Here is an 18,602-nt window from a genome sequence, read left to right as displayed (position 1 = left end):
CGGCGAGCTAACGTGGGTGAGAGAAAAGTAGGGAGAGGAAGAAGGAGACTCGCCGTGTCATTCCGTAATGGACTTTACTCCCTTTTTACTATATTCGCGTGTTTATAGACTCATTAGCCCTTGGGCCAACCATTTTGTCGTACGCGTGTTCCTTTGAGCAATTTATAAAGCTTTTTTTTAATTAGTTCGTCAATGCGAAAAAAAATATTCTCAACCGAGTCTCATAAAGTGATATGAAAATTCATACATTTATAAAAATTGAAAATTAATAATTTATCGCACCTTATTTCAGTTTTACTAGAAAGAATAAGCGTTTTCAGAAGATTAACGCTCTGTTTAATTTGTGATGAAGAATCGATCGGAATCTGACCTAAGAAGAAAGTTAAAGATAAGTAACGCCAACTTTGCGGAATGTCAACTCGTGCTACTTTCAATTCCTCGAGTATTCTACCGATTCCCGAACTCTCTTTAGAAAAAACTTTCCCTCGGTATATTATCTGCTCCGATAAATTTGAGTATCCTACCGTATTCGCGCGCGCGTCAAGAAACTTTTGTTACGACGCAAGTTGCCGCGCGATCGCCGCGATCAAAGGGCTCGGGACACGCGCGAGAAGCGAGGAGTTTCGGGCCGAGCGATTTCGGATACGAGAATGTGGTGGCCTCCAGAGGAGGGATCGCCGAGAGGAGGCGACGGTGCGGGGGAGGGGGTGTAAGGTCGTTAGCGGAGTTTCGAGCGGTGCATAGCAATGAGGCTTGAAAAGGGGGCGGAAAATCTCCTGGGAATCCGTACACCCGTTATATGGAAGGCCAAATGAAACGAGAGGGAGGGCGTGCGTCGCGTAGAGAGAGGTGCGGGAACAGGAATCGACTGACTCATACCACGCAGGATAATCGAACTCGTTACGAGAATGCGTTCCTCGGATTCATTTCGTGCACGGAATCGCGAATCGCCTGCTGTCCATTGTCGCGACGATCGTTGCGAGTCGATATCGGGAGAGGAGGGATTGTCGTGGCCGCGATAAAATTTTCTCGATAACTGCTTCGAAATTTAAAAATACAATACTGCGATACGTGGTGGCGCGATAAAAGTTTAGAAAAATTACTGGAACAATTTTAAACATAAAGTTTTTATTCCTTGCACCTTGAAAGAAAGAGTAAAATTTAATTGCGGAGATACGTATATCACTCTGTGTGTTGCATTGCGCACTGGATCGTGCGCAGCGGAGCACAAGGACGAAAAAAAATAAAATAAAAATAAATAAAAGAGGAGGACGAAACGATGAATTGTTACATCCCGCCGAATAATCCTGTCGAGGAGAATAATCAGATCGATGAGAACGATCGACACGGTTCGCGAAACAACGGAGTCGAGTTGCTCCTTATCGATGCAAAATAACGCGGAGGGTCGTAGCAATTAAGAGATAACAAGGTTTCCTCCCCTCGGTGCCCCTCCAATTAGTAACACTCCCGCTGTACCACTGCTAGACTCCCCTCGCCGCAGTCCGCCGCACACCCGCCTGTTTCTCTCCCTGCCAGCCACCTTATCCCCCTTTTTCGACCTATCTCGTTTCTGTTTGCATACCATGAGTCCACCGGGGAACTTTCACGGGAAATTGCGAATCGTCGCTCTCGTGATGGAGGATACACATTACCTAAGATGCGCTCGTAAAGGAAGAAAACTATGCGCGGAAAATTTGCGGGAGACAATTTCGTCTCCGCGCGATGTTAATTTTTAATTTTATTTCGTGTATTATCATACGCATACGCAATACGACACTGGAAATGATACTTTTCGTCCATTAAGCGTTTAGTAATATTAACACAAAATCCACTCTGCGGTTATTACATTAAACTTCTTTAAAGTTTATGCGAAAAAGAGAAAGTACAATATTTCATTTTAATGCTCTTGAACTAATTAGTATATATGGTATATCTTGTCTCACTCATTCCAATAACGCTACGTCTACGTTTTAACAATTATAAACGCATAAAAATGCGATTATGGCTAAAAATGTATAATAAAATGAAGCAAAACGCGAATGCTTTGATTTTCTACGCCAGCGCCGGCGCCGGTTAAATTCGACTCTGCTCTACGATAAGATACTTTTTATAATAATTGCCATTGTCGATATTCTTGAGAGTTTTGAGAATAAAGACAAACGTTTAAAAGCAGGCGGAAATAAAACAATTTAGTTTACTACTGAATAATTCCACGTAGACGGACTGCAAGAAATTAGTTAACGAGTCGATAATTCGCTGCGAAAATGGATTTCATCGAACGGATTGTTACACATCCGAGAAAGGAAAGAAAAGGGAGACGGGGCGAGTGAGAGAGGGAGGAAACGAGTGGGTACCAGTGGACAGACAGTTATTTCGAATTCAGTACGTTTGAATGGCAGCCACGTCCGATTGATTATTATCGAGTCGAGCAAACGAGGGTGCTTGATCGAAATCAGCCGAGCGTTGCTCGGAATCAGATACTGATTAATATCGCCATAAATACACGTTGCGTAATTATCACTGCACTCATTTCTATGTGGACTGAGAGAATCGTAACTGCTATCTCAATCTATTTATAATGTAGTGATATTTCTCTTTCCGAACATGAACGAGTTGATTTATATGAATTAACGTTGATATCGACGAGAGCTCTTTGTTGGTAATTAGGAGGAAATTGAAGATCAAGGCTGTCTAGATACGAATAGAGCAGCTACGAACAGAGTACGAAATTTAAATTTTTCTTGCATTTTTAGTTTTATTACATCTAACCTCTCGTTAATCAACGATGCGATCTTTGCTTTTTTATTATAATTTTGCCCAGTCTAATATTAATGAACTGTCTTCTCAGGAATTAAGAAAATATCGCAACACTAAATCAGCTTGTTTCTTTTTTGCTCGTTAGTCGGCGCGATGCATAATCTCCCGGGAATGTCCTTTTTCTTTGACGGGGTTGCTCTTCAATTCAAGGAGAAAATAAGTTTTTCGACGGTGCTCGAGAGGGAGGAAACGATTGCCAAAGGCACGAAAGTTCGCGCCAATTTCTCCGGAGAAATGACGATGATCAAAGTCAGATTATCCGCAGCGCGGATAAGCGCAACGAAGATTTCATTCCGCAATATTCTACCATGGAGTTAAAAAGGATGCCGTAGGGCGCTGGTCCTGTCCCGGCCTCTTCCTCGACGGCTCCTTCTTTCCTCGTTAGCGCGATTCTATCGCGAACTTAATGATGTTTGCCCAGAAATGCCGGTGATAAAGCAGACTAACTGCCTCAACATCTCGCATATCGAATTCTTGAAAAGTGCAGCTTGTCATATTTTTACAGAAATATCACGGGATCTCACCGCTCTTCTTTTTATTCGCGCAATTTTAGCTAATTTTAAAAATTACAAGTTTGCATAATTTAGTTTCTTATTTTACTCTTTTGATTCTGATTAAGTTATAATATATTTTAAGATATTCTCTGAAACACCCACTATATGAAAATGACATCAAGAATTCCTATTATTATATATTAGAACTGTATTTGACAATGAAAGAAAAATTATAGTTTTAAATTTTTAACGCTAATACAGAGTATTTTGTACGCGATGAAATCTATGATCTACATAAAGTGGAGAGTTGAAATACTTTTCAAGGGATGAAACACCATACTAATGGTCGCTGCCGCGGCATTTTCAACGTAGCGCAAACAGCGGCAAACCGAGCAAATTGGCAAACAGTCAGGGATGTGCAACCGTGCGAAGCAATTACGGATTTTGCGTGAACGACGCGTAAACTCTTTGTACGTTGACGAAGGGCGCGGAGAGGGTTTTTCTGCCTCGCCGCAATGGCGTAGCTTGCCGCCCTTCCGGCAAATCCGAGAGAACAACTTGACTACATCGTGAAACTACCTGTAAAAAGCACTAAAAAGAAAGTAACTCATTATGTAAACTTTAATTTTTTTGAAAAAGTATAATCTTTTTTCTTCCAATTTCATGAATATTAGTTATAAAAATGTTGAAAATTTTTTTGTATTATTATTATATAAATTTTAGAAAATCTCTCTTTCTCTTTCTCTTAAAAAAAGTACATATATATTTAATTTGATTCTTTTTTTAAATCATTGAATTATTAATTTGAATTTTTTAAAGAAATTATATTCCTTGACGTTTTGATAAATAAAAATTAATCGCTAGAAAACTTTTGACATGAAAAATATTTTCAAAAAAATAAATAAATAAATAAATAAAAAAATAATTATAGCTTGAAACAATTTCTGAATCTTTTATCTGCGATCGACAACATGTTTACGCCATTGGCTCGAGCCTGAACCTGATTTGAACCAGGAACGGGCGAACACAGTAATTGGAGAGCGTAGCGGGTTGGGATTATGCTCGCGTTTCTAATGAGGCGACCGAGAACTTGACCCCCATGGAAGAATGTCACCCCCGAATTTGTCCTCCCGATTTGCGTCAGCAGCCTCGCTGACGTCGATCGCGTACACATCGTGAAAAATACGCGGCCTTGAAGGAAAAAAATAGCATTCGCGTTCCACAACATCGCACAATCTCATCACGTTACGTCGAAGTCACGCAGCCTCGCGTGTTTATTTCTTTCACGTAGCTTCTCGATTTTTATTTATTAGAATATTACAAAGCTCATATTACATGCGCGTCATTTATTATCTTACGTCGTATATTATTTAATAAACTGCAATTGAAAAATATCAAATTTAAAAAAAAGAAATGTTTTCTTAAAATATGAAAATTTCGTATATAATAATAATAATAATAATAATAATAATAATAATAATATTAAATTAATTTACACAAATAAATTTTTCCCACCATCAAATTAAATATTTTATTTTTAAATATAATATATTTTTTTAATGAATATATTAGATTTTGTATGCGATTTTCGCCCAATTATTCGAAATTAATTTGAAATACAAGAAGACACAGAAAGAAATCATAAAATTTACATCGTAAAATGTTAAATATTTTGAGGCAGTAACAGATTAATTGTCGTACGATGTTTGAGATTATCATTTTTCTCGACATATTCTTGTCAAGAATACGCGATCATCTTATTGTCATTCGAGCGGTGCAACTCTTCTGCGTGATTATTTATTATTTCAAATAAAAATTGAACGACAAAAATGGAAATTAAATATTATTATTTTGTGTTATGATCCTTCGATATTTTAAATTGTATATTTATTTACTTTTTTATATTAAAACGGGATAGGTATGTAGGTATATAATCCCTCGCTTATAAAATAAATTACATATTATATTGTATTACAAAATTATAAAATGTAACCCTCCCGACGGGTACACCTTGACGTTGGTGGGAGGGCTCGGTACCTGGAAGATTTATCCTGAAGGAGAAGCTAAGTATCCAAACTACTCACGACAATGTTGTAAAGCAGCAAATAATTTATATGTAACGAGTATATTTAAGCGAAAATTAGTGCTTGGCGAATAATTAATCACGTCTACGTGTGATATTTCCATTTTGCTCCGACAAGTGATTCAACTTGATTTGATTAAAACTCATTCGATTTTGTTCGATAATGACGGTGTGGGAGTGACCGTCGTTGCTTGATTTCTTTTTGAGAGAACTTTAATACAGTGTATCGATTTAATATGGTTTTTTAAAGAGTGAATAGCTCCCAGGGGAGCGTAGTTATATCTTGCGTTGCATGAGTAAGCATACTTCACAACCCCATTTCTTGTTTCATTTTTCTTTTCTTTTTTTTTGTGTAGTAAATCGGGATTGAAAATATAGAAAAAGAAATAAGATTTTTCAGTTACAATGTAAAGAGTATTATACAATAATACAAAGAATAAATAAATAATGTTATAATATTTTTAAAAATGTAATTTCTTTTTAATCGTTGAAAATTGATAATATTAAGAATTACTTTTTGCTTCGAGAAAAGTCTCGATTCTTGAATGATAAAATAATACGCTGCGAATTTTATAATTTGAGAGAAATGAAACATTTTTTTGGATATCTACCTTAAACATTAAAGAGAAGAAATTATGAACTGTGGATCCGCGATGTCTGCAACGTTCTTTATTATCTGTGGAAAAATTCATTCTCTTTACGCTCGGAGCGCGATATTATCCGGAAGCTGCAAGTAAGACATTCGATTAGCGCTGATAACGACGGATGAGGACACGTCCGGCACTTGTTCGCGTCCGGAAGCATAAATTTCCGTACGATTTAGATACGTCGGGGAATAATTCGGCGAGCAATTAAGAGAGTGAGAAAGTGATGGAAACGAGAGGAATGGATTGATGAGAAAAACTAAGAGAAAAAAAATGAAAGAGAGAGAGAGAGAGAGAGAGAGAGTAGTCGCTAGATAACGATACGGTCCACCCTTCAATTATACCAACGTGCGTTTTTATGGCAGCCGGTTTGGCTTACACCATTAGCAACCCGATATCGATGAGACCTATTGGGGAGACCCTTCCTTCCTTCCTTCCTTCGTCGATGATTTGTTTTCGCTCGTGCAACTTTAAACGTCTTAAAACACTCGAAAGCGTCCCGCTCGTCGTACATTTACCGGATCGTCTCAATCCAGTCCTTAAATGTGCCGAGATTAAAAGATACATGTAATATCGTAGAAGGAGCACAATATAAAACTTGAAAGTTTATATAACAAAATACATAATGGGTTTTCTCTACAGTGAGTGATGTAATTTTAAAGTTATTTAACTTATTTTTCTATTTTTTCGTAGAATCTTTTTTTCCATGTAAATTCACGTAATATAAATAATATAAATGAAATGGTAAAAGGAAAGATTCGAGTTTGGCTACTTTCTCGTATTTATTCGTTCGAGTAGGGTCAGCCGCGCTTTCGTGAATAGGAGGCACGTAACGCATGTTGCGCGTATTTACGCGCGTCCTGGGGGGCTGCTTCAGAAGTTTGCGCTTAATCACGAAATGGACTCGGATTGGAAACGGCAAACTCACTCTCTCTCTCTCTCTCTCTCTCTCTCTCGCTTCTGGCCGCTTCGGAGTTTAGTTAGCGACACTCGTCCGCGCTTTGAAGTTCAAAACGAGAACTCCCTCCCTAGATCTCGCTTATTAACGAAAATGGATCGACCGGATATCAACATCTCGAGACATCTCATCGTACTGCAAACTCATAGTTGCCAAAACGGTGCTTATCGCGAGCAAAGGCATTAAGGTGTTACAAGCGTCAACGAAACGCTTTGATTTCCGAGAGCGTTTCGCGCTGGTATTTACTAGTCGCGTCGGGTTGCCTTTAATATCGTAATTAGCTCGTATTGGCTTACAAGATTATCCGACAAAGATAACAGATTTTACTCTAATATTATGCTAAATGATAACAAAGATTCGCGTATCGAGCGATGCGTAAAAAAACTGTGCTAACAATTATAGTAAATTCTTTGCAAACTCCTGCGTCTGACTCTTGACGGCTGTTTCTACTGTGTATTATCTTACGCTTCGCTAAAAGTGACAACGCAATTAAATATAAGATAAAGAAGTAAAATAATATAATAAAGAAATAAAAAGTACAAAATTCATTATCGCGTTTTTTTTTTTTTTGTCAATAATCTCGACAATTATCCCGAATTGCCAATCCTATCGACAGGTTCGCAAATTTGTCGACTCACGTTCGCGGGGATGAAGGAGAGCCGAGGAAAAACTCAGTCATCGCGTATAATAGGACATAGTGTACTCCACGTGTCATAATAAAGCGGATAGCGGATGACAGATGGCACGTGACTCACGCGTGCACCACCCTGGCGATTCGTAAATAAATTAGTCGTTATCGGATCTTGCGATAACGCGTTATTTACAATCATCGAATGACGGTGCATCCTTAAGAAGAATCGTGCAGGCGAGTTTAAAGTTAATGGAGACTCTCGATACTTTTGTTGGCGCAGAAATCATTATATAGTCTCTCCAAATTTATTGATAATAAGCATGAGATGGAAAAATGTATTGTAAAAAATAATACTTTGAAATTTTATATCGTTTGTAAAAAATTGTGAATATTAAGATTCAATACAATTGCTATGAACACGTAAATTAGTATCGCATGTTACTCGTAGATAGGCTCAACCGCTCGGCCGTGTTTAATACAATATAAGGGATTGAGGGTGCATTCAGGTAGAATAAGTGGACTTGCGGCTCGCCGCTTAACATCAATCCTAAGCCCCACTCGTCGACGTGTGCCGCGATCACGAATCGCGATCCCGATCACGTTTGACCAAGCGATGTCAAGCGATCTCGAATTTTGATTTACAAGCGGGCGGCGCCTTTCGCATGAAAAGTAATTAAGCTTCAATTAAATTTATTTTGAATAGAAACGCTCGCGTATCTCGTGTAAAATATTTACATAAAGAAAAATTGTGTTTTCTATCCTTTATGATAAGCGATTTATGCCATATAAAACAAATAACTAGAAAGTTTCGAATTTTTTATTTGCATAGAGTATACACTCTTTTAATTAATTATAATATTATTAATTATAATATTATTAATAAATATGATAATTTCAATCTCTCTCGATTTAATTGCCAACGTGCAATAAATCGAGTCGTCAATCGGCACGCGATTTTTTATTTTTTTTTGTTTTTAATTGACATCTGGGCGTGGTAACACCTGGTTTGGCGATCGATAACGAGGACCCACTGGCCGTGCGTTTATTCCTATCGTACCTCTCCTGCGCGCGCCCTTTTATACTTCCGGAAAGAGCAAGCAAAATTCGAAATTGGGCTGTCTTTTTTTTTTAAAGCAGCTGAAATCAAAGACGCGTCGTGTGCAAGAAACGAAAATCCAATATAAAACCAATATTGGAAGTGACGAGCCGCGAATATCTCCAACCCTCTTCGCTCTTTCATCCTCCTCCTTATTCTCCTACGCCTTCATCTCGCGAAAGTAATTTTCTTATGGGCGTCTGGAATCTCACTTACTATAGACTCTTTGGGTGAATAAGCAATGATCGATGTAACGCGCCAGGATTCAAATTTATAAACTCGTATACACATTCTGGCGTGTTAAATGTAACGTTTAGCTCGAGTTTTCGTTAACAGAGACTCTGCTGTGAAATTTTTGAAACACGGAAACCAATTTATTGAAAAGTTTTTCCTAGAAAAATATTTTTTTCTTATATACAATATATATATATATATATATCTTCTTCCCCTAATACAATTTCTTCTAATAATTATTAAACGGGTAGTAGTGTAAATCACGAGTGATCTATTAAACTACTTACTTTTTTTATGTGCATATAATTATGTGTATCTTATTCGTTAGTTTTTCATTATATTTTAAAAGCATCGTGTAAACCGATTTTATTTTCAATGCCATTAACAATTGAATTGACCGTATTATTCGTAATGCAATTTGCACGAATAGCGTGATAAAGATGACAGCTATGGGAAATACGTATATGGCCATGTGGGCGCGATAAAGTGCTCGCATAATATGTGAGTGAACTTTAATACCGAAGTGACGGCACATCTCGCGTTTAAGGGAGGCGAGGTGAAAAGTTGCGAGAGATACTCAACCTTATCGAATGATCCGTAGTCGGTGGCGGGCTTTACCACAATTTCTTTGGACGGCACCTGCGACCCGCGAACGATAATTTATTAGAAGATTATAGAAAAGTAAAATCAGATTTAATATTTTAAAATGTTATGAGATACTAAAATTAAAATAACATTCTTGCGAGGAATTTAATGCTCTAGCGTTTGATCGAATAAGATAATTTAGAGGTACTTTTAGAAAATACGATATTTTAAAACGCAATTTACAATTTAATTTTATTATATTAAAGCAACACAATTTTTGCAACCCTTGTTACATGGAAATTTGTTAAAAATATAATATTAGATTAAAATAAGCAACACTTTACTTTGTAAAGAATATTCTTCTAAATACTAAAAGAGAAATAAATAATATTTTAAATAATAAAGTTAGAGATGATACACGTTCAGTATGTGCATAGATAATTATGTCGCGTGTATAACTCGTACGTATATATCGCATTTGTATATACACATTCGCGTTTATACATACATTCGTGCATGGGATTTTCCGGCTAAAGTTTCCCTTAAGGGGAAGCCATGCATGAGAAAAGTTTGCCGGAAGGAAAGTTGTGCCGATGAACCTTCCGCGGGCGATTCTCCCTGCGCCAACAATTTACCCCCGACATTTCCACTAAAGTCCGGTACTTTTCTACCGGCTAACGGCGATCGCGTTTTCGGACGTGAGTTCTTGCTCTAATGGAATTTATTATCCCAACTTGTGCATCGACATACTTATTCTTCTCTGTCTGTCGTAGAGCATTAGCGCAGCTCAAAGTTCGCGCAGTAACTCGGCCGGATTCTCTTCCTTCTTCTCTTAATTATCCTTAATATGGTTTCGCGATTTTCTCGAGTATTTCGTAGTTATAAAAGATCGATAAATAATATTGGTACACGAAAAGAATATTATACAATATAATAAATGATTTTTATGTAGATGTATAAATATTCAATTTGAAAAGTTACATCGTGAACGTATTGTGCAAAGATATGTATATCGGAGATTTTCTTGATATATCATATATTTTTAACTTCTTTTTTATTTGTCGAAGAGAAAGAAACCCGTTATATTCTTTCGGAGTATATTACACTTTTCAAATATTAAAAAATATGAAAAATAATAAATTAATATAAGAAGATTAAAAAAATGCTCTAATATACGATTATATTACATTTTATTATTAATTATTTTATTATATTTGTATTTTTGGATATACATTATATGTACATGCGCACATTTTTACGACAAAAATAATATTGTGGATAAGACGAAAATATATATAAAAAGACGCGATATTGTTGAAATATGCTATCGAGCGAAAGTGTGATACATTTCATAAGTAAATTTGCATCTCATCTCGTTTCCTGCGGGCGGTCTGCAGGTGAGACTTTCGCGCGAGCGCTTCTTTCCGTCATCTATACCAATCCCCGTATCCGTCACCTCGAGGGCACGACTGATCCTCGGCCCCGTGTTGGAGATGTAAATCAAACCAAGGCCAAACGATACACCCCCGCGCGTCCCGCGTACATCGCCTCGGGGTTGAAGAGTATGTAAATGACACGCGGCACGTCGCGTCAGATACGATCTCGTTACCAACGCGACAGATGCGTGCGGGGTGAAGAGAGACTGTGACAAGGGGAGAATTTATTGCACGTGGATCATAACGTTGGAGTTTGCTCGCGAATGCACGCAGAGCGGGATCAGGTGAAACTCTCGCGAAAGCAGGTACCGAGTAGCTTGGCTTTCGAAACGGAAAGCGATTTTCGAATTTGCCTTTGAATCTCGCTCGAAGTTCTTCGCGAGATTCCAGGATTTATTTCATTAATTTTCTCATTTCATTTTACGATCGAACATCTATTTATTACACCATCTACAAATTATCACATAACTTTGCAACATTTATATATAATATTAGACCGTACTTTTTACTTGCTGTTCAATATTTAAATAATTTATAAAAAAGAAAAAATGAACTGACGTAATGTATTGTTGTCGAAAAAATGTCGATGGCGTTTGATAAATGCAATTGTATTACTGCAAAACTACAATTTATTCACTCGGCAGCGCAATAGACATACACGATTCGTGGCAAGATTCGAGGCCATAAATTTCGACGACACAATCGGTGGCACCACGTGTGTGTCGAAATGTTAATAAAAATTGATACATCCCACGTACAACGCGATTTTCGCTCTGATGTTGCAGAAATTTATATGTGACACAATCATAATTTCGCGCACGGATACGTCGCAAATTTTGCGAATACAATTTTTTCCGATTCGTTCACTTTAAAATCAAAAAATGGAAGAAGGTAGACCAGAAAGTACGAGAATTTAAGCTTCGCGTTACTTATGCTTTAAGAATAAAAGTTCCTTGAAAGAGAAAACGCGAACGTATATAAAAGGCGATAATAAGTTCATACAGTGTTTCTAATGATTCGAAAAGAGTGTAAATGCTAATGAAACAAAAATTATTGATCTCATAAAATTTTTGAAAATAAAACTCATTGAAGTATTCTTTCTAAAATTTCTTAAATACTGAGTGCGGAAATAAATAAAAAGCAATAAAGATAAGAAAAATCTTAGCGGTTAATGAACGTAGAATATTTCAAACGATATTTCAAATTATGTTATTTAAATTCTAAACGTTTACATTCCGTGGTTCTTTTCCTTTCGTTTCCACAAGAATCATGATATTTTAGTTTTTATTATTATTGTCGTAAGACGACAAGATAAAGCTTCCAGATCTTATCGACCAGTCCCTTCCGGCATATCTCGCTTTGTCGCAGCACGGCAAATAAGAATCATCGCTTCAGTAGGGCTTTTTGTTGATAAAGGATGAACAAAGTGGTGACTTACCGCGGCAGGACATGGCGAGCTGTCCCTGGAGAGACTGCCGAGAGTCACCAATAAACGACGCGGGGCCCCCAACACCGAGTCTCGCCATCCCTCTGCAAGAAGCAAGAAACAAAATTGCATTATATATCGATGGACATTTCTCATCCGGCGTGCAATGTGCCATCTGTTTCCTCGAAAAGTGGCTCGACTAGCATCTGACAAAATAATGAAGTGACATTTGAGTATGCAAAGTGCATATCTTTTAAAACAGACAATACAGAGTTGAACCTAAAAAGAAAAAAAAAAAAAAAAAAAAATTGAGACTTCTATAAATAAAAATTTCTCTTGGTATTATGTATTATCAATATAAATTTTATAGTGAAATCTTTATAACGGAGATTAAATAAGTATAATAGAAAAACTTTAGATTTTTCTTTTGAATATTTATACGCAATTAAATTAAAATACGAAACTTATATATTATATTAAATCAATGTTATAAAAGATTCGTATTCTATTTGCCTTAAAATATTTCGTAAAATTTTACATTACATAAATATTATTGAATGAAATTTTTGTCTATACTTTTAAAGATCGTCGAACTGCAGCGTATTTTTTAATGTTCCCTTCAGACCGGTTGTAATCATAAGCTACCATCGTCGTGCCGATAACGCGCAAATGAATCGTAGTCACGTAGCCGGGAAGTCTTGAATTAAGGACAATCGTGCCTCTAGAAATCGTAATATTGTCGCCTAAATCCTGTGTTTCAGCACCGCCTTTAATATAAACGAAGCAAAGTGATCCGTCATCGGACCATTTAATGAAAGTCGCGCCTATAACTTATGTTAGGGCCGTCCGGCTTAAGACGCTAACGGAGAAGATGGCAAAGCAGAGAGAAAGAGAGAGAGAGAGAGAGAGAGAGAGAGAGAGAGAGAGAGAGAGAAATTTCAAGATGGAGGTTGAACGCTTAATCTAGCAATATGAAACTTTCCCGCAGGCTTACGCCCTGTCGTAACTTAACTTCTGGTAACCATATTATTCTGCGAACATGTATACTCTTTATGTCTTATCATGTCACGATTTTATGAACGATTGAAATTTACTCTTCGGGAAAGATATCTAGATATTTAAAATAAGAAAATGAAAGAAAGATGTAAAGAGAGATGCGATAAATCGGAAATATAATACAATAGTTTATATATATCTTTATCTCTATTTGCCGAAATAAATACTTTTCTACATCATTTATTCATTTAAGGTGACAAATGCCTTTCTCCTGCCCCTGAAAAATCCTACCTATAATAATAATAAAGTTACGCCCCTCCCCCTCCCTTCCTCCCTCAACCTAGGTCGGGGTGGAAAACAGGATACGGCTGGTGCGCGGCCACTAACCGGCCGCCGGATTAATAAATCTCAATTACGCGAGTTAATGCAGAGGGTAATTCTCTCCCCTAGGCTTCTAGGATCGCCGGATGCGAGGGTGAAGGCATTTCTATCGCGCATTGTTGTCGGGACAATAACGCCGACAATTCCGCCGCGCGATTCTAAAACCGTCGCCGCCTTCTTGAAACTTGTATCGCTGTGTATTATCGGATCTTCCGTCGATTAACCCTTTTGCGACGTTACCCAACACGCGTCTTGTTGATAACGAAGACAATCAATTCCATCCAGAACGAATTTAATAAGGAAAATATAATATATAAAACATCACGACGTGCGCGACATCGCGAAAGATAATATTTTTCTCGTCTCGAATCTTGTCAAGATGTGAAATAATCTTGAGACATAAACAGCTTCCGAACTGCGAAGAAGAGATTTTAATCAATTGCGTTTAAGGGATGCAAATAGATAATGAGATTATAAGGTGGACTTTACGTTAGTATAATTCTTTATTTATTTATTTTTTTTTTTTTTTTACGGAGATTTTATATACACAATATACACACAAAAATAAAAGGTGACAAAGCGGCGAAAGCTTGTAGCGCATTCAGAATAGAATAGAATGTAATATTCAGAGGAGAACTCGGGGAACATTTTCTCCTCGAATCGCGGAATGAAACTGCGAACTTGGAGCCAAGATCCGTTCTCAAGGGATTAAAATCGCTCTGACGGCGAGCGCGGCGACGAGCGAGCCAGCCGCTAGAATACAAATACGCTTCTAAGTTTGCGCGTCGAATTAAACCGAAATAAATCATAAATATTAAACGAGGCTTTCAGTCGCGGGATTACGACGGAACTGGGGCTCGTCCCTCGATCGTCAAACCCCCGATGGGCGGAAATTGTGCGCGGAGCTTGCCCTTTTCCTTCTCCCTGGTGACGTCCAAGGGAATCGTCCGGGAATTTCAATGACAATACACTCGGTACTCGAGCGAGGTACACCTCGCGGTATCATCGCGGTGACCACCGAGGAAGATCCCACTGGTCTTCCAGGTAGTATGAGCAAGATGAGAGGACACTTCGTCACTTGATCTTCTCAGAGATTTTGGTTGACCGAGCGAGTTGACATCGCATAGGAATAGTCGTGGTTTTTTCTATTTGTGCATACGGTGTACAGATATGTACAGACATTTTCTCCCGATTTTCATGAAAATGCGATAATATAATAGGGAAAAATTAATGTTACGCGTAGTACGAAATATATGTCATTATTATAATACAATAATACAATAATAGAATTAATATTAATATGATAATAAATTAACATGAGATTATTTAATCATATTAAACATAAATTATTTTATAAATTAATATAAAATTAATACATTAAATTAATATTAACAACGCTAATATGATATGTAATATAATACAGGATATTTTAAGAGAGACAGAAAAAGAGAGAGAGACATTTTTGTGTAATTAAATTAAACGAAGTACATACGCAAGGAAAACCCATGTTTTATGTTTCTTTCATATTGTAAATATATTTTAATATTATTTTTAATTAAGAGATTTTATTACATTTTATGCGACGCGAAAACCAGAAAAATTGCGATTAAACAATTTTTTCGTCCAATTTTATTAACAAAGCGCTTGAGCTCGTTTATATTTATTAAAGTTCAAATTCTAAAAGGATCATAAGAGGAAAGTTGCAAAAGTGGGTCTATTGAAACGTTAGACTTTCTGATCTTGTTCCACGACGAGCCAAACTTCCATAAGTGTGTTAAAACTTACCTCGCTATACGACGAGATTTCCATATCGTATGCCTTTATTGATATTCGCGAGACGATATAAATGATACATTTATATTTATTTTGCCGCCTTCGTTAAACGAGAAGACACTAAACTTACATAAAGTTGCTAACGATAAGTAAATTATTTAAATTCATGTCAATAAAGTATATATTTGAATTCCCGTTTCGAGTCTTATAATTAAAATATTATTATAATCCAAACTTTAATTATAGAGATAGTTAAATTTGAGCTTAACTATACGTCGCATATTTTCGTGAGAGAGAACCCGGATTTTCTTCTCTTTTCTTCGCTGTTCGACTGGCAACCGCAAAATAACGTGCAGATTGTCTTGAAGCGAGAGAAGAGACGAGAACGGCAACTTTCTCCGGCCGTATTCTCTGCAAAGTTGGGAAAGTTGCACGACTGCGGCCGAAGGAAAATCGATGACCGAATCCTCATTCCGATCCCGCAGGAACGAAATGGCTTGATTAACTGACGACGCGTCGTTACTGCGGCCACCCTGCCGGTCCGCTATTACCCCATCGGGGTGGACCAGGCTTAAGGGGTGCCCCGGGCAAGAAGAAGATGGGAGGGAACGGCGTCCCCATGCCATTTATTCGCCCGCGTGCTGCGATCACGTTCGTGGCTTTTTTTCTTTTTCCTGCTCGATAAAGAGCCTTTCACCCCGCGAGGATGTATTCGACCAGCACCATTTTGAAGGTCGTTCAAAGTGGATGCGATCGTTTCATCTCGTTTCTCTCGAGTGCCGCCGAGGTCAATTGTGTTCTTGCAAGATTTAACGCGGTATATATAGGATAGCGAGGAATCTTTACAGTGCTGAAACGATCGCGGAACTAATCTAAAATTTTCTTATTTTTTTTTTTCTATCGTTGCGTTTATTCGACATATAAATGCCATAGAATATTCAGCATTATATACATATGGTAAATGTAATGATTAAATAAGATGTCGATTGATCCGGAAAACTGATTATTTTATATTTGCGTACTTTAAACTGTCTTTATTAACGCTGTTCGTGCTCTGATTAAAACAATAAAATCATTCGCTGCTTATCTAGCAATCGGATCAAACCGGGAATTTAAAAACTCACCTAACCGTTATTCTTTCAATTCTAAATTTTTATAGACATGAAAGAGAAAGTAGTATATAATTTTTCATATTTTAAATAAAATAGAGAGAGAGAGAGAGAGAGAGAGAGAGAGAATATTATATAACCAGCGCCTACCAATCACCCTCGAGCGATCCTCGTCGGCGTGTAAGCAAGGACAACGGATCTCCTCGACGACGAGAGAATCGCCCTTTCCTTCTCGTTCGAATAAACTTGGCGGCATATGGGGGGAAGCGCTAATGCCGTTTTATGGGCAGGCTGATACCCATAACGCAACATGGTACCAGTACGCGTAAGGGCGGAAACCTCATCGTCGTCGTCGTCGTCGTCGTCGTCGTCGTCGTTTTCGTCGCCTGGAACCGCCGTTGTGTACCGAATGACATACGCGTACTTTATTCATAAGGTTGGGTAGTTCACTTTTACGAACGTTTTTGATGGTACGGTCGCACGACGAAAATTGTGACTCGATATCAGATGTTATTCGAGAGATTGTTCGAGAGATAAACAGCGATAAACGTTTTATTTGCAATTATTGTTTCCGCGTGCGAATTAATACTGTACCTAATTATACTATGTATAATTTATAAAAATTCTAATCTTTCAATATACATTATATTCGTTAATTTTGTTTGTTTCTCCGAATAAAAGAAACATCAATTAAATATTTGCCTTTTCTCAAATAGATAAGAAAATATAATTTTATATTAATATTTTCTTATATTAATTTACATATTAATTATTTCTAATAATTTATGAATAATATGCTTTTCTCTCTTAATAATATTTATGCGTATCAAATATTATTAATATATAATTTGCATGTAATATTTATAATTAACACAATCGACAAGTTTTAAATTCGTGATTGTGAATTCTCATTGGGAATTAATTTACGGAAAATTCACTGGTAATTCGGTGACAGGATTTATTAGGATTACGTTATCGTACGTATTATTAAAATGTGTACACGTGTCATTATCTACTTTTGCGGTGGACAACGAGGCGCGTAGGCTCGTAATAGTGCCGCCTTTCATCACTCGAGAATCGACTTACTAACCCGTTTCGTAACTTCTAACGTCGATTACGCAGACGTTAGCGAGAGATCTCCGTTGCATCGCCATTCTTTCGAGAACAGTAGTTCAAGAGATGGAAATCAGCGCGCGTTGCAAAATACCGACCGGCTATTAGGAATTAACTGATAATTGCGAGCAAATACGCCGATATTTGTCACGACTGTGTTCACCTTCGGCTGTCACCAATAGACTGCCTTTACTAGCGATGGCATAATGTCATATGATTTATCACTTATCGAGAAATGTTACTTATTTAATTCTCGCACTTAATTTTATGTCTTTTTATATATTTAAATTTTATTCTTGTCTTTTTCTTAATATGTTTCGCGTTTTTAAGTACTTTGCAATTTATTACTTTTGATATTACGCTATCGATCAAGTCCGTTATTGAACTTAAAACGCCAAATAGTACAATTTGATGAAATATTCATATAGAGACCAACATTCTCTCCCTAGTCGTAAACTCTAGCACCTCCTCTTAAATTCAAATGCTTAATAAGCGTGCCCATCCCTCCCTTATTCTCTCCTTCTTTTGATTAGAACGCCAAAGCAACGTGAGACAAAGACGTACCCATGGGAGTCTTTTTCTTAAAATTCAAAGGAACAGCAATCACACGTGTCCCGCCGTAAAAGGAGGCAAACGGAGAGAGAACCGACGAGGTGGGACGAGAACACGGGGGAGATGTAACGGGAGAGTGGCTAGAGGAAGAGGGATAGAGGGTAAAGCGAAAAGGAGGACTCGAGTGAGATTTTCAGACAAAGGCCGGGCGCTCGAGTGGTTGCTCGCGGCATTGTTGCCCTTTACCCTCCCGCAACCACCCAGAAGGGGTTGC

At 37.4% G+C, this 18,602-nt stretch overlaps 1 protein-coding gene across 5 annotated transcripts in view; it reads right to left on the bottom strand.

Moving 5' to 3' along the window:
- The window catches only part of Chat (Choline acetyltransferase), a 50,150-nt gene extending 37,644 nt beyond the window's left edge, over positions 1-12,506 (bottom strand). For 2 of the 5 annotated variants that reach the window (XM_070308972.1, XM_070308973.1), the window contains exons 1-2: positions 6,387-6,579; positions 6,006-6,070 (exon numbers count right to left, since the gene is read on the bottom strand). In XM_070308972.1, coding sequence (XP_070165073.1) covers positions 6,006-6,070; positions 6,387-6,552 — 231 coding nt within the window. In that variant the 5' untranslated portion in view covers positions 6,553-6,579. Of the gene's footprint in view, positions 1-6,005; positions 6,071-6,386; positions 6,581-9,539; positions 9,597-12,416 lie in introns of those variants that run through there. The other 3 variants (XM_070308974.1, XM_070308971.1, XM_070308975.1) reach the window with 3 other exon arrangements.
- Positions 12,507-18,602: the final 6,096 nt, after the last annotated feature.

Source organism: Polyergus mexicanus, unplaced genomic scaffold (assembly GCF_030449975.1).
Source record: "Polyergus mexicanus isolate NDT 795.1 unplaced genomic scaffold, iyPolMexi1.0 SCAF_16, whole genome shotgun sequence".
NCBI lineage: Eukaryota > Metazoa > Arthropoda > Insecta > Hymenoptera > Formicidae > Polyergus > Polyergus mexicanus.
Note: the sequence above shows the minus strand (reverse complement) of the source record. Positions and strands in the feature narration are given on the sequence as shown.